The 15,970-nt window shown below is 40.6% G+C and overlaps 2 protein-coding genes across 2 annotated transcripts in view; both read right to left on the bottom strand.

The window, feature by feature from the left end:
- The window catches only part of bin3 (bridging integrator 3), a 41,541-nt gene extending 37,455 nt beyond the window's left edge, over window positions 1-4,086 (bottom strand). The window contains exon 1 of the mRNA XM_079515895.1: window positions 3,928-4,086. Within this exon, the coding sequence (XP_079372021.1) occupies window positions 3,928-3,935 (8 nt within the window). The 5' untranslated portion in view covers window positions 3,936-4,086. The remainder of the gene's footprint in view (window positions 1-3,927) is intronic.
- A 6,637-nt stretch (window positions 4,087-10,723) lies between these two features.
- On the bottom strand, window positions 10,724-15,761 carry egr3 (early growth response 3). The gene is made up of 2 exons (XM_079515769.1): window positions 15,416-15,761; window positions 10,724-12,900 (listed from the first exon to the last, which is right to left on the bottom strand). Exons 1-2 carry the CDS (start codon window positions 15,567-15,569, stop codon window positions 11,798-11,800), a joined length of 1,257 nt encoding a protein of 418 aa, XP_079371895.1. The 5' UTR covers window positions 15,570-15,761; the 3' UTR covers window positions 10,724-11,797.
- Between the last annotated feature and the right edge of the window lie 209 nt (window positions 15,762-15,970).

Here is a 15,970-nt window from a genome sequence, read left to right as displayed (position 1 = left end):
TGTGCTCGCGCCATGGCGATGGGACGGGTTGCACGAGCGTGTGTTCAGGATGGGGCAGGTACCAAGTAAAGTTACTTTCCATCCCTGATATACTGTGTGCACAGCACATAACCCAAACTCTGCATATAACCCAAACTCGGCACATACTTTGGGAGCTCATAATCCCAGACAGGTATGGAGCATCACAGAAATGGGACATACTGTAACAGCAGTGAAGAAGGAGAGGACACTGGAGCAGCTCTGACATTTAAGCCTATTATAGTTGAAAGGTGCTACTAGCAAAAGTGACTGACATTTCAATGTCTAAACATCTTATTGTTAACTCTATGTTCTGGCGTGGTAGTTTAGATCAGAGTGGTTAAAATCATGCCAACATGACCGGATGGCAGCGATAGTGTAGCTTGCAAACCAATAACGCGTCACATTGTGACACATTGTCGGCTTATAAACATTCTTTTTTTGCAAGCAATTCTGTCATAAATTAAGCTTTAGTAGCATTCCAGCAAAAAAATTGTTCAATGCTCAAAATCTTGCTCTGCCTCTGGCCCGAGTGTTTAGGGGTCAGGCTAGGCCTGAGGCAAAATATTAGGCCAGTTCAGACATAACAGAGCGGTTAGGGTTTCTACTGAGCACGTAAATGGCTGATTTTATTTTATCAAATGGGGGTACGTAATAGATACTACATGAGGTACATGAGAAAATGTAAAAAGAAAAATAGCAAAAATATTTTCTGTTTCACCTTCCACACGCAGACTCACAGCAGGCCATGGAAGAAGTAAAGCTTAACCCCAATTTATTCAAATCGGCCTCATGGTGGCACTACATGGTGGCACTAATTCTTCACCTGGAAAGGTAGTCCATACCGGTAGTCCCTGCGTGAGTTGCGTCGCTTGGTTGAAAAAAAACTAAAGTTGCCCTTTAACCTACACCACTTTGGTTCTCAAAGTGGGGTCCAGTAGTTCCAAAGGGTCCCCAGCTAAATTTATGAATATCATAAATATCAATTTAACCACTTTAATCATACACATTGGCTATTTGAAAATAGCTGATCTACAAGCTCACATACAAAATATCTTTCAGAAGGGGGTCCGCAGTCAAATACATATTAATTTAGGCGTCCTTGAGTGAGCAGAACCATGCCTGTCTGCCTTTCATGATTTTCACGGCAAAAAAGCGAAGCTTTGTCAACACTGCCTTCATTTACTGTACTTCAAGGCAAAAAGAATACCTCCTTAGAAAAGTGAAACTCCGGTTTATGTTGTGGTTTTACCCTCTCTAAAAAGGTATTTAAAATGTTATGCTTGCAAGTGTTGATCCCATATGCTTCCATGGAATACTATAACTTTTGAGGAGTTGGTTTGCTGGATACGTTTTTGAACGTGGCGGCATTTCAAACTCAGTACCATCAATGGACGCACGTCGCATCAAGTAGGATTCACTTTAAATTGTCATTATGAAAGTTTCTTGAATTTTGGCGGAGCAGATTAATGCTCCGCCAAAAGTAGAGGAGTTTGAAAAAAATTATTGTTTGGCATAGGCGGCATGGTAGCATAGGCATGGTAACGCCCGGCTGCCTGTGATTGGCCTACCGACACTGCCCGTCTTGACTGTCCACCGAGGTGGATATAATGCTGGATAGTCAGATGCGAGGTTACTCTCCATGGTGGGAAATAATACAAGTACGGTATGATACAAGAGAACTATAACTTGTAACTTTTATTTTTGTAGAAACTAATATTGTTTATACCGTTTGCTTTGATGGAATAATTGATTGAACATGCACTCCGTAATATGATTTGATTTGTGTGTATTCTAAAATAAAGTGTTTGTGTTGATTATTGTGTAAACTTGAAACATTATTGTACTATAAAAAGGTCTATTTTCCCTTCATCTTTATCCTTTTTAGTGTAATAGTATAATATTAGCTAACTAATTAGATTAATACACGATAATCAACACTAACACTTTATTTAGAACACACCCAAATCATATTATGGAGTGCATGTTCAATCAATTATTCAATCAAAGCAAACGGCATACACAATATTAGTTTGCCTCTTCTACAAAAATAAAACTTACATGTTAGTTACAAGGCTGCATTCTGTCGCGCGTGTCAAGCTGTCACTCTCTTGTTGTATTATTTATTTGTCAATCTCACCACGGAGTAACCTCGCGTCTCGGAGGACAGTCAAGACGGGCAGTGTCGGTAGGCCAATCACAGGCAGGCGGGGCGTTACCATGCCTCAGCCATGCCTATGCTCGGACACAAACGAGATTCACGCGTCGAGCAGAGGAGAAAAAAAACATTCTTGCTCTCTGCTGCCAAAGGTTGCCAGGGGTACTTTTGCTCTGCTTGTGTCGAGGACCGGTTCTTGCTTGCGTTGGGTTCCATTCCCAACCTGACGGATCGCGACGGATCACGCAAGGGAGCTGACGTAAGGGGAGAAGTTTCTCTCACACTCCATTGCGTAGTGCTTCTTGCATCGATTACGTTCGACTCTGTAAAGCACTTAAGGTGGTTCGGGCATCTGTTTAGGATGCCTCTCCCTAGGGAGGTCCTCGGTGCATGTCCCACTGGGAGGAGACCCCCGGGCAGACCAAGGATGAGATGGGGGGGGATCACATCGACTCACTGGCATTGGGACTGTGGGACTTTCAAGCCTCTGCACACGCATCACAGGCTGCAAAGCCTGCACAGCCTGTCGACTTCAGTAAAAATAAAAACTACACTTAGCTACTCACCAATACAAAGTCGATTTTGTGGAGTTAAAAGCCTACTTTCCCTGGTGGGAACACTGAGCCCCCCACCTCACAAAATACACCTTTTAGCCAAAATGTAAAATAATCCACGATTCCACGGATACACCACTTCTTCATTTTTTAAATCTGTGGCAGCTCCATCACAGCGTCAACTCACTACTGCTCCACAGGTCAGAGGACCACATTACACCGTTTCTTTTCCCTAAATAGTGCCCAGTCTTAAAAAACAAACAACAAATACATGACAAATTCTCTCCAGTGCCCACTCTTCTGCACACAGCTAGTATGTGACCCTCAAAGTACATCACAGATCTTTACATCTTTGCAACTCATACAAACAAAACAGCCTCTTTTGCACATTGGCAGAAAAATACATTCAAACACATGAGTGAGCTTAAAGGTTATATCCGACTTTAGCCTTAGCGTCCCAACTCTAATTTGGCTGGTTGGTTAATGACAATATTATGACTGTGTGGCTAAAAGAGAATACCGGTAAGTAGTATTACTGCTTGCCTTTACAAGTTTAGAATCCAAAAACAAGATATGTTGTCATGGAGGGTGAATCTAATTAAGCCTTTTAAGCTAACGTTATGGTTAACAAACATTCCAACTGACAACTATAATGACGATGTTTTGTAAGTTAGTTTGAACTCAAGCAATAGTCTGACCCCGCCGTTCATTCGTGTCGTCTGCGTTAACATTGTACAGTTTAACGACTAAATCAACGATTTAGAGCATTTGCAATTTTGCTCAACTCTTCATTTTTATAATTGATGTTCTATTCAACCTGATTCGGCACTTGCAGAAGTTCGTCTATAAACCAACCGAACCATCATAAAGTTCTTGAGAGTGGAACCCTTTCGTTCCACACCAGGAAATAGACCGACCCATAGCTAGGGATACATTGCGTCGCACGAGTGTCGCTTGGCAAAAATGACGACATTTTTTACACAAGAAAGTGTCGACGCGGCACTTTGTTGGCTAAATTACGTCATTTGTGTCGGGTTAGCACGCCCGTTCTACGAAATATAGCCATTAGCCTTTAATCCGTTTGTCTGACGACAAGAACAACAACGGTTGTGTGTTTATGTTTTGTGTTTATGTGTTGAGCTAAAATATGCCAGTCTCCAAAATGAACATTAGTAACAAACGCACACTTTCACTTACCAGCTCATTTTGTGTGAATGTCTGTAATAATTCCAGTTTCGCAGAGTAGTTTTATTTAACGTCTTCACAGGACTTCATCCCCCTTTAGTTTACATCACAATCACCAACACTCCGCACAGGAACAGGAAGCCACGAGTGTTTCCTTAAAGGAAGTTGTTTCGCAGAAACAAGTTAAACAACAGTAAAACCTTCTTTCATTGTATTTGAGATTGATGCCAAGCAGTACATTAAAACAATTTATAACTAAAAAAAAATAAGAAAGCTGCGAGAACTGTTGCTTTGTGTTAATTCTTTCATGTTTTCTGTTAGTAATCCCCCTGGCTATGATGTTGTATTGTATTGCCATACCAACCAGCACATCGGGAGCAATTTGGGGTTCAGTGTCTTGCCTTATATACTCTATGGTCTTGCCCAATAGTTAGGTGGCAGCGGTGGCCGAACGGATAGCGGCGCGGTCTTGATACCGGAAGGTTCCTAGTTCGAATCAGCCGTCCGACACGTTAAAATTACCACCGCTGAAGTGCCCTTGAACAAGGCATTGAACCACTACGATGAAATGTGTTCTATGAGCAGGGCCTGGCTGGAAACAAGTTCTTGAGCTTAGCCCAGATACCCTGGGTAAATATAGATTTCATTTCATTTCATTTCAGGTAATCTGGGAAAAAAATGCTTACCACTAGCTTTCTTCACAGATGTGTTCATAAAGGTGTCTACTATCACAGAAAAAATTGTTCCAACCCAACTCCCTTGGGAAACTTTGTGACAGCTGCTGAAAGTTGGGATACCATACAATACATTATAAGGCAAAATGTTATAAATTTCATTATGCTTTAAGTAGCATGTGACGTGTCAAACTAGGGTGTTTACATGATTCTGAATCCATTCCAAGCATTAGTTTTGCACGAAAAACACTCCTTGGGCTAAAAATGGCCATAGCTGTCATCACAAATGTGATGAAGTCAGCACATTTGGGCATATTTGGGCAAGTGGCTATGGCCAAACTATGGAGTCTATGGCCAAACTAGGGGTCAAACTAGGGGGTTTTCATGATTCTGAATCCATTCCAAGCATTAGTTTTGCACGACAAACACTCCTTGGGCTTAAAAAGGCCATAGCCGTCATCACAAATGTGATGAGGTCAGCACATTTGGAGACATTAGGGCACATTTGGGCAAGTTCTATGGCTGAATTTAGCCTAAACGAGTGTTTTTCATGCAAAACGAATGCTTGGAATCATGAAAACCCCCTAGTTTGACCCCTAGTTTGGCCATAGACCCCCTAGTTTGGCCATAGCCACTTGCCCAAATATGCCCAAATGTGCTGCTTTCATCACATTTGTGATGACGGCTATGGCCATTTTTAGCCCAAGGAGTGTTTTTCGTGCAAAACTAATGCTTGGAATGGATTCAGAATGATGAAAAACCCCTAGTTTGACACGTCACATGCTACTTAAAGCATAATGAAATGTATAACATTTTGCCTTATAATGTATTGTATGGTACCCCAACTTTCAGCAGCTGTCACAAAGTTTTCCAAGGGAGTTGGGTTGGAACAAATTTTTCTGTGATAGTAGACACCTTTATGAACACATATGTGAAGAAAGCTAGTGGTAAGCATTTTTTTCCCAGATTTGCCACAACTTAAGGTAACTTTACCTAACTACAAGGACACTATGTAGACAGGAGTGCTCCTCGCCACTCGCCCTACACACTTCCACTTGGTTTGAGCATAGATATATAAATAATAGAGATGGCACTGGGATTCCCATCCCATCCAGAGCCGTCTCCATGATTTATATATCTATGCTCAAACCAAGTGGAAGTGTGTAGGAGGAGGAGCTAGTTTCAAAAAGGGGGTAGGAGCCGGGATTCGAACCGCCGACCCACGTATTTTAATGTGTATATATATATATATATATATACACACACACACACACACATTAAAATACGTGGGCGAATGTGTGTTCTGGCATGGGGGGTCAGATCAACATATGGAATTAATTATGTACTGGCCATATATGGAGCATGTCTTGAGTGTACAGGGTTTGATGAGGTCAGATCAATATATGGAATGTCAGAACAGGTCAGCTCCATATATGGAAATCTATGGGTTGCAGCAGGGGCAGTGTCTTGAGTGTACAGGGTTTGATGAGGTCTGGCCATATATGGAGCGTGTCTTGAGTGTACAGGGTTTGATGAGGTCAGATCAACATATGGAATGTCAGAACAGGTCAGCTCCATATATGGAGATCTAAGGGTGTCAGCGGGGGCAGTGTCTTGAGTGTAGGCCTACAGGGTTTGATGAGGTCTGGCCATATATGGAGCGTGTCTTGAGTGTACAGGGCCTGTTGAGAACTCTAGTTTTCTGGCTGCACTAATAACTTTGGGGTGGGCCCGTCTAGAGTTTGAATGGACAGGTATCAGTCAAAAGGGAGACATCGAAGAGGAAGGACAGGTGGGGAGGATCAACATATGGAATGTCAGCTCCAAATATGGAGATCTAAGGGTTTTAGGTTTGAGGTCAGATGTAAAGTTGCTGGCCGGCTCCATATATGCAGATCTAGGTGATGATCCAGTCTTCTCCATGTATGGATATCCAGGGTTTGATGAGGTCAGTGTCGTGATTTCATATATGGACGGCCATATATGGTGGTGTGGCACAAGGCGTGACCATATAGGCTATGGAGGCGTGATCTCACGAGGCGTGACCATATATGGAGGCGTGATGTCATGAGGCGTGACCATATATGGAGGCGTGACCAACCGACCGACAAACTGATGGGAAATGCAGGTTTTCATAGTAAGACGCCCTGAGGGCGAGAACTAAAGTGGTGAAGTCGCATGCACGCATCCGCCTGGTTGATGGCAGACGGCAGACTGCTGAGCGAGCACTGGCGCCTTGGCATGGGGGGTCAGATCAACATATGGAATGTCAGAACAGGAAGGACAGGTAGGAAGGATCAACAGGAATGTCAGAACAGGTAAGTGTGTGTGTGTGTGTGTGTGTGTGTGTGTGTGTGTGTGTGTGTGTGTGTGTGTGTGTGTGTGTGTGTGTGTGTGTGTGTGTGTGTGTGTGTGTGTGTGTGTGTGTGTGTGTGTGTGTGTTGATTCAAGAAAAATAAAAAACGGAAGATAATTGTATCCTTTTCTTTATTCAAGTACTTACATAGAAATAACTAAACAGTTGCATTACAACAAACTGAAGTGCCGAGTAAACAAGGGAGCACATCTCCCCTTCACAAGGTTATAGTAAAGTCCATTACAATATTCAGCTCATAAAAGGACCTTATTATAAGGTATAGTAAAACATGAATTAGGCTAAAAACATCCACAACATTTTAAACAAGACCCCGTTTTCTTAAAAGCCAACAGAACATATTCCCAGTGTGTGTTTCCAATTGATCTATTTTAGCTGTTGAAAGTTATCCCATTTCACTCGATGTGACTTCTGTTTTCATGCATATAAAGTAACTGACCCACCGCCTTTGGAATCTCAGGGTGGCAGTTTGAAACACTTTCGTGCACATGCAAATCATGAGGATATACTGTAATGAAAAGGAAAACACAAAAAACTGAGGCATCTGAACAGCAGTGCCACCATGACACATTGACTACATAATCCCTGATGCCACCTTAGTCCACACGAAGAGATGAGTAGCCCATCATATCTACACAATATTAAAATCTTAAAAAAATAAAATAAAAAACAATATCTTGAATTGCCTTATTGCCCAAGGCCAACCTCAGTTAGACTAAAACAAACAAGTAAAGCTAAACATAAACATTTGCCACAAAGCTGCCTTCAGCTTTAAGCTGACTGGGGTTACATCTATGATTTGTTGGTTCTGTGGAGTTTTTATCTCTTATTGTATTTGATCATCCAACCCTGCAACCCAATTTGGCACAAAGATGGCTGCTAATGTTGGAACAGATCCAACATGGAGCAGAGAGCTAGGAGGAAGCAAGCTCCTATTTAAGGGCCTGTTTTTGTTATTATAACCATTCAAAAAGAACATAAAAACAGGAGGTCCTATTTGGACAAAATAAATTAGGCTATAGAAGGGGCTGTTTTGTTACATTGAACAAATTATTGACATATGAATAAAATCCATACTTGACCATTATCATACCATCATTATTATTCTTAATACTATGCAGCAGCCATTTCCATTCATCCACCAAGATACATTGATGCACAGGATTCAGTGGTTCTGTCTGTCTGTCTGTCTGTCTGTCTGTCTGTCTGTCTGTCTGCCTGCCTGCCTGCCTGCCTGCCTGCCTGCCTGCCTCAAAGAAGGTGTGTGTGTGTGTGTGTGTGTGGGGGGGGGGGCTGTAGGGTCATATACTGCACATGTAAAATCTATCGTTCACATTCCATTGAAAAACTGTCTCAAAACAAAGGAGACAAACACAGTCAGATGATGTGACCGATGATACATTGAGTTTGCAAAGTTGTAATTACATGGCTTCTGGGAAATATTTTGGTGTAGTCTACGCCTTGCTCTGTATCATTCCTTAACACATAGCAAGATAAACACAGTTATCTTTCAATGGAGACCACATTCAATACTATAATTAAAAGCATCCATTGTCACTAGCATGTGTCAAATGAACAGGGCAGACAGACACATCATCTCTTTTAGTAACACTGGACAGCTTTTGTTTCTGTTCTATCTATGGTTTTTGGTCAAATAAATTGGGGTTGAACCAGAGCCTGTGTTTATCAGTATTTAACAAAAAATTGTACTTGACAGTGTAAGAATTTATTTAAACCTGAATCTTAGACTTTTAACATGGGTGATCCACTGGAGAATTACATGAGGAACTGTTGATGTTTTCATTGTCGTTGCAGTAGAATGGGTTAACTCAAATGTATTTTTTATTGTACAAACTATTTATTTACAGTTAGACGGTACTGTAAGTGTGAACTCTTCAACTCTCACAAAGTGCAAGGAGGTCTGTTCATTTACCCATGTAGATGAGCTGAGAAAATAGTTTGAGGCCAAATTAATTGGAAAATAAGTGGATACTTGCCAGGAAGCACAGCACTGAAAACTGGTTTGCCCTGGAAAAGAGGAGCATGGCCTTGGATGCTCATTTGTGAACGTAGGCTAGTCTTCTCAGTGGCCACGCTTTTACTAAACCTCTCATTTGGCCTTTGCATTTGTCAGTCAATATTTCCTAAGTTTAATTGCACACTGACCATTACAATATTTTCTCCAGCACACAAAAACAATGCCTCAACAATGTCTCTGTCTTTTCTCCAGCACACACTTAACATGGCGAGAACACAACCAATGCATACTGAGAAATATGAAGTCCACTAAATGGAGATTTAAACTAGATGAGTGGCTCTAGGCAAATTAAAGTATGATTAGTGTCACTTGTTATGTAAATGGTCACTTATTTTGGTCAAATTGTAGGGTATAGTATTTGCAGTGTAGCGCAAACAGAAAATAACATAGTTAAGAACAGTGACAGATTTACCTTTGGGTATATGTCATTCTAGCCTTGGTAAGTATCTTGCTTCATTATTGAGCTAATGTCAACAAAATGCCACACTAACTGAGGTCTTTCTTTATTTCTTTCTTTCTTTCTTGTTATTGAATTATATCAGTTTGGAGAAAGCCTTCCTTAAAAAAGAAAGTATAAAGCATAACAAAATAATATTTCAGAGAAACTTAATTTACTACCAACTTACTACTAGATCAGTTTATAATTTGTCATCCATGCAGGCCACAGTTGTGCATTTACAAAAACAATTACACTTTCAGATACAGTACACCAGAGGCTCAGAGGATGTATGTGACCTGAGGTATTTACTCATATCTTGACGAGAATATCGTAGCACTCACATATCAAAATCTCCATTGTCCTTTAATGTCTTTCACTGTAAAGCACAAATAATCATTCAGTCTCCTATTCATCAGTCTGCATTTGGTTACTCATTTAACACACGTTTTTGAGTGCAGGTAAATGCACATAGAAGTGTAATGCTGATATAGATTTGTTTATAATAGAGGTTATTGATTATTGATTATTCTGATTTTGCCCAAAATGGAAATGGGGGTTGGCAGGCATGTTTTCGTGTTTTGTTTATTCAGAGAACACATTAGTGCTTCCTTGATCCACTTACCACGGTACAAAGTATTTATGAAATGAAAGATACGACATCTTATACAGCATTGTCTCAATGCTCCAGACTTTTGCAATGATTTGTGGCCATAAAATATTCTGTATTATAGTATAACTACGTTAAAAAAAAGCCTTAAGACATATTCTGCACAAGCATTCAGTCAATTGAAAGTTTGTGTATGCAGACATTTGTATTTACATAATGTGCATGTAGGCATGCACGGAAAATGCACAATTGAATACTGTATTATGGTGCATTTGACCGTCTGGGTACGAAAATGTAAGTTCTACGCTACCTGCATATATATTTGCATACTGTACAAAATAACATCTCCTTAGAACTCAGTCTCTCCATATTGTAAAAAGCTGTAAACATGGATTGAGATATTTAATCTTCTCACACAATGTGCTGCTCATGTTTTCGTAATTAAAAATGAAGTAGTTTAAGTATATATATGTTTTTGCATTGTGTCTAAGTACATGCTTAATACTGTCAATCACAGACAAAAGGCCTTAATTGTGTTGGTTTTTTATCCTTATCTCTGCTTTTGCATGTTTCAGATTTACCGGCCAGAGGCAGACACTGGAGTGTTTAGTCTTTTATGCTTTCAGTATTTCATTTACGGGTTGGTGGATGTGCATTCTAAATGTGCTGCGTGGTATAACTGCAACCTAAAAAAAGAGACATTTGTGAGCTGTTAAAAATAATAAAATCTTTGAAATGCTATCATGATGTAACACTATACTTGAAGCCACCATATGAACATGTGACATAACGCCCAAAAAGCAATGTCTCAGAGCTACAGACCACAGGTTGTGTTCGCATACAGGTCATTCACTTAAATAAATTCACTGCAATGTGACCATAATATATATATTCTATGTGAGTGACTCTAAATAACTAAGTCTTGGCAAAGACAGTGATTGCTGCAAATGGGTTTGTTTTATAGCTATGGTTAACATGACAAGACATTTGTTTGTGTTGTATATCCCCCAAGGAAATCAGATTCAGCCATAACTGGATATGGCACAATTGTGTGCAGTTAACTTTAAATCTCATAAGCAATTTTCAAGCATTTTGGTAGAGTGATATTTCCTTGAAGTCAATGTGTGCACTAAGTTGTTATCGCTGTTATGTTTGGCAAATGTCAGGCACAATAATGAGAACAAGGTTGGCTGTTATTACAATACATTTGGCACATTCTTTTAAGAAAACAACATTCAAATATAAAAAATACCACATTTCAACAAAAACAACAAAAAAGAGGACAGTCAAGTGCCACTAATAAGGTATCCATGACAGTACACAAATTTAACCAATTGCACTTTTAAACAACCCAATAATATTAATGCATACAACTCTCTTCTATCATGTCTATTTCAACCCCTGTGATGGATTCTGGCATCCTTTCGATTTAGAAATTCTCTTAAAACTTTACATGAAAGTGTATTCACCTCCAAAACATATTGATCTACTGTGGCTTTTTGGACAGAACATGCCTCTCTGTTTGCTGGCACTGTGTTAACTTATAGTATATCAGGCCCTGCATTACTTGAAGGAGACTGTAAGCATTATTTCCCTCCTACTCAATTTAAGGACATCCATCTCAAAATAGAGAAAGGACAAATCAAAAGAGAAAGGGGTGTAAAAGAGAGTAAAAAGTCACCTATTTATCTCATAGTGGGCATGATCCTTTCCTCCTCAGTCTCTTTATGGGGCATAGTGGCGGTCCAGTCTATGCACAGGTAGTGACGGTCATGATGCTGCCACTATTGCCCCCCACACTACCACAGGAACTGGGGGGAGAGTTGTGGCTGCCAGCTGCCCCACTGCCTTTGTCAGCAGGCTTCTTGTCTTTCTGTTTTAGGTGAACCTTAGCATGTCTCTTGCGCTCGTCACTTCGGGCAAACTTGCGTCCACAGAACTCACAGGAGAAGGGCTTCTCGCCTGTGTGGGTGCGGATGTGTGTGGTCAGGTGGTCGCTCCGGCTGAAGGACCGCATGCATATTCTGCACTGGAAGGGTTTGTGACCCGTGTGGATGCGGAGGTGACGCGTTAGCTCGTCTGAGCGTGAGAAGCGTCTGTCACAGTTCTCTGCTGGACAGGCGTGTGGCCGCTCATGCACAGGCGTTTTGCTGGGCCGGTTCGGGTACTTCCTCGGCCGGATGGGTTTGAGTGTCAGAGTCTGTGGAGGTGGGTGGTGCTGTGGCATATGTTGCTGCCCACCAATGAAACCAGGGTGCATCTGCTGCTTGTCTTTGAATGCTCTGATAGTCTCCAGTGGCGTGATAGGTGGAGGGTTGACCCGTATGGGGTCCATGGTCTGGAAGGGCTTGTGCTCCATGACACCAACGTCCCCTTGGTGATGGAAAAGATTGTAATCAGGTATCATGGAGAAAAGGCTCCCATCCATGGATGGTTTAGAGGTTGAGTGATAGTCATTGCTGGAGTATGCAAGGGCAGTGCTGGTAGCAGGGCTGTGATGGAACGAGACCTGGTCCTGGTATAGGTCACCACAGGTAGAATAGGCAGGCAGTGGTGGACCATACACTTGCTCCATGTCTGACGTCTGTCCACCCATGCTGGCTGCAGAGGATGTCTGGGTTGTTACCGTACCAGGTGATGGTGAAACGCCCAGGATTCCTGCGCTGACTAAACTAATTATATTGTTATCAGAGCACCATCCAGAGCCACCAATGCCACCTGAAGGCGGAGTGTCAAAGGCAAACTTCCCCAGGTAGGTAACAGTCTGTCCACTGCGGTTAGATTGGAAGCTGGATCCATACTGAATCTCTGATGTTCCTTTCTCACTTCCCATGCCCAGATCCATGATGTTATCTGAATTAAAGGGGGTAAAACACATAATGTAAATCATTATTTTGCACAGTTGCATAAAACATTCAATGAACACCTGATGAACACACTGTGATTGTGAACGAAACACACTCTAAAACCAAAATCTATAAACTATACTAAATATGAACTTGCTTGATTTCAGTGTCAATCCCTGGTTAGTTCCGAAATTCATCTTTGCTGCATATCCCTGTATAATAATCTGCCAAAAAGAGGTCAAAAATAAAAGTAGTCCAATACAGTTCATAAAGAAAATGTGAGCGCTGTCAGACCTGTAAGTTAACTGACTGACTGCTGCATCTGAGACAGTGGTGTGTGTCTCTCTCTCTCAGATCCCACAAGCTCTCATAAATCAAGACCTAAACACCCCCTTTGATCCAGTCATTGTGTCCCACTGGAGGACAGCCAAACAAACTCAATGGCTAGATCTTATTCCTTTCACAGTAGGACAGATTATGAGGCACTACGACCACGATCACGGGTTCAAAAAGTATTCGCACCAAAGAAAGATAAGAAATAAATAAGGAAATTACATTTGTAAAAGATAAGAAAATACGTGCAAATTCAACTCTCAATACCTTCCTGTCAGTATTCTCTGTCAATATAGCGATGTGAGCATTTTTGCAGCATTCGCCAAAATGCTTTTATCATAATGCTTTTTTCTGTTGTATTTTACAGCTAATCTGAAAGCGTTATTCCATATCAAATACAGAAATGATTTGAGAGGCAATGCCTTGGTGTTTACATACTCTTTCTATACTGTTTTGAAAAGACATCAACAGCCATAAAACTGTCCTTACAAATTTCAAGAAATTACACAGTATTCAATGGATATTAGTAATTACTGTCTGTTTTCCACAATGCACAACATAAGTATAGCACAAATGATTTTAGCTTTTTAGTTCAAACCTGAGCAATAACATGAATGTATATCCCATTCTACTATAGGACCTATACAGGTAGATTTGTGGAAAATTCTGATTAATTGATTAGCATATAATAATGTGGTGATCTTTTATTATTAGTATTATTAGGCCTATTATTATTACATCAACACCTGCATCATCTGTAACACCACTTGTACTTTTACAATTTGATATCCTATTTTGTCTTTTAAAATGTGAAACTTAACAGGTAATTAAAATGTAACAATACAATGCTGCATTTAATCATACAGTAGGCTAGTGGACGCTTAAGTGTGTTTTATCCAACCTTGTTCCATATTTTCAGTTTGGAGTGGACCTATATATGAATTACGTGTATATCCTATTTTTCTAAAAGGAGCCTATCACAAAAGATATAAAATGTCTAGGCCTATATTTAATTTAGAATATATATTGTAAAGTGTACATTTAACAGTGTACACTGGCGCTATACGGCAAATACGTTGATTTTGTATTTAAATCCTATAGCTCATTCAGAGTATCAGCATATTTTCTCATCAAAAAAGAAAGAAAAAAGTGTAGCCTATTTCAGACTCGGGGGAACCTCATTGCGATCGAGGTAACCTATCTAACACAGCATGGTATTTTCAATTAGTCTAATCTCGGCCTATAAAATGATTGTTATCCTCAACACTGACCCATCACCTCAGAGGCAAAAGGTGAGGCTATATGCCTATATGCAACAAGTAGCCTATAGACTATACCAATTGATTTAACGTCAACTCGCGACACTACATATTAATATGTAGAAGTACATTAGGCCTACATTCAATTGCAATACAAATATCGTATTAAAGACATTTAAAATGTGCTCTGGTTCCGCAACGTTGGCTATCAGTGAATGCAAAAGGGTATACGGGCCTATAACAGAAATAACTGCGGCGACACACGCCTATAGAAGCAGACTGGACATTTGTATAGACGTTAATAAAATTATGAATGAAAACCTCTGTCTGAAGAAGCCTTGCACTGATATGCCCGGGTCATCAATAGCCTATAGGCTCATCTCAATCTACGCCGTTTAACCTTTATTTAGGTTACATTCCAATTAACAATAGGCACATTTATATAGCTTGCTTGCGCAAAACAAGCCTTTATTTCGCAACCTTTTAAACATGTCATTTTTACTTGTCTGGGTTTCAACGAGTGTAAACCCATATAGGCATAATAGACAACTGTTGTTCAACTTGGCTAGTGCATTAAAAGTATAGCACTTGTTTGAATTGTTGAATTATTATAGATTAAATCATTGTCGCTTAAAACGTACACACTTATTTGGTAACTTAAATTCACCCCATATAAGCCTAATTCAAAGCAATAATTAATATAGAGAGTTGTCCTAAAAAAGTATTAGGCGCCGCTATAGGTGAATCTATTGCATGCTTGTGCGTCTCAGCCGAGCGCTAACAGGTGCCGGGCAGATAGGAGCGCACCGAGCGCTGGAGACAACTGTTGCCTTGTCCGCACGCTCTACACAAAAAAGTAGTTTGAATGACTTCCACACACAGTTTTGGTGAGGAAAAAAAATAAAAAATAAAAAGTCATCAAACCCTTACCTGTATTCATCTGTGAATAATGGTTAATAGAATCCGTACTGGTGAATATATTCATAGACGTCGGGATCTCCTCCTCGGGGTAGAGACTGTCGGGAATCGTGTTTATTAAACTGCTCATGGTAAGAGGGAGCTTGTCCGCCAGTTTCCCTGTCATAGCACTTATTCAGTCAGACATAGAGATGACAGCGTATAGGCTATATACGAACAGATATCCAGACAGTTGCAACAGTGTTCTCAGGTTGAAAACACAGACGGTGATGATGGTGATCAGTCATATGAGAGAGGACTTAGGAGCAGGAATCCTGTCTGTGCTGTATCCAAGTTCCCGCGGAGGCAGCCCTGGATATCCTTGTCCTTAAACCAGAGCTGTGTTGTTATTACTAACCAGTGTGAGTGACAACTGTTGGTCTGCTTGTGGAGAATATGAAGTCAGTGAATCAACTGTATACGGTGGTGGTGTTGGTTGCACGAGAGCAGCGCTACTTGCTCTATTGGAGCTTGATAGGGGACTCCAGTTTGCCTGTATTAAATAGGGGGTGGAACATTTGCGTGACG

This window comes from Electrona antarctica (assembly GCF_951216825.1).
Source record: "Electrona antarctica genome assembly, chromosome: 12".
NCBI classification, from domain to species: domain Eukaryota; kingdom Metazoa; phylum Chordata; class Actinopteri; order Myctophiformes; family Myctophidae; genus Electrona; species Electrona antarctica.
The sequence above is the reverse complement of the archived record's forward strand: the minus strand, read 5'-3'. Positions and strand labels throughout refer to the sequence as shown.

Coding starts and splice junctions, on each gene's coding strand:
- egr3 (XM_079515769.1), bottom strand. CDS start 15,569: ATGACAGGGAAACTGGCGGACAAGCTCCCTCTTACCATGAGCAGTTTA. Junction 12,901..15,415: donor TTATTCACAGATGAATACAG/GTAAGGGTTTGA, acceptor CCTTTAATTCAG/ATAACATCATGGATCTGGGC.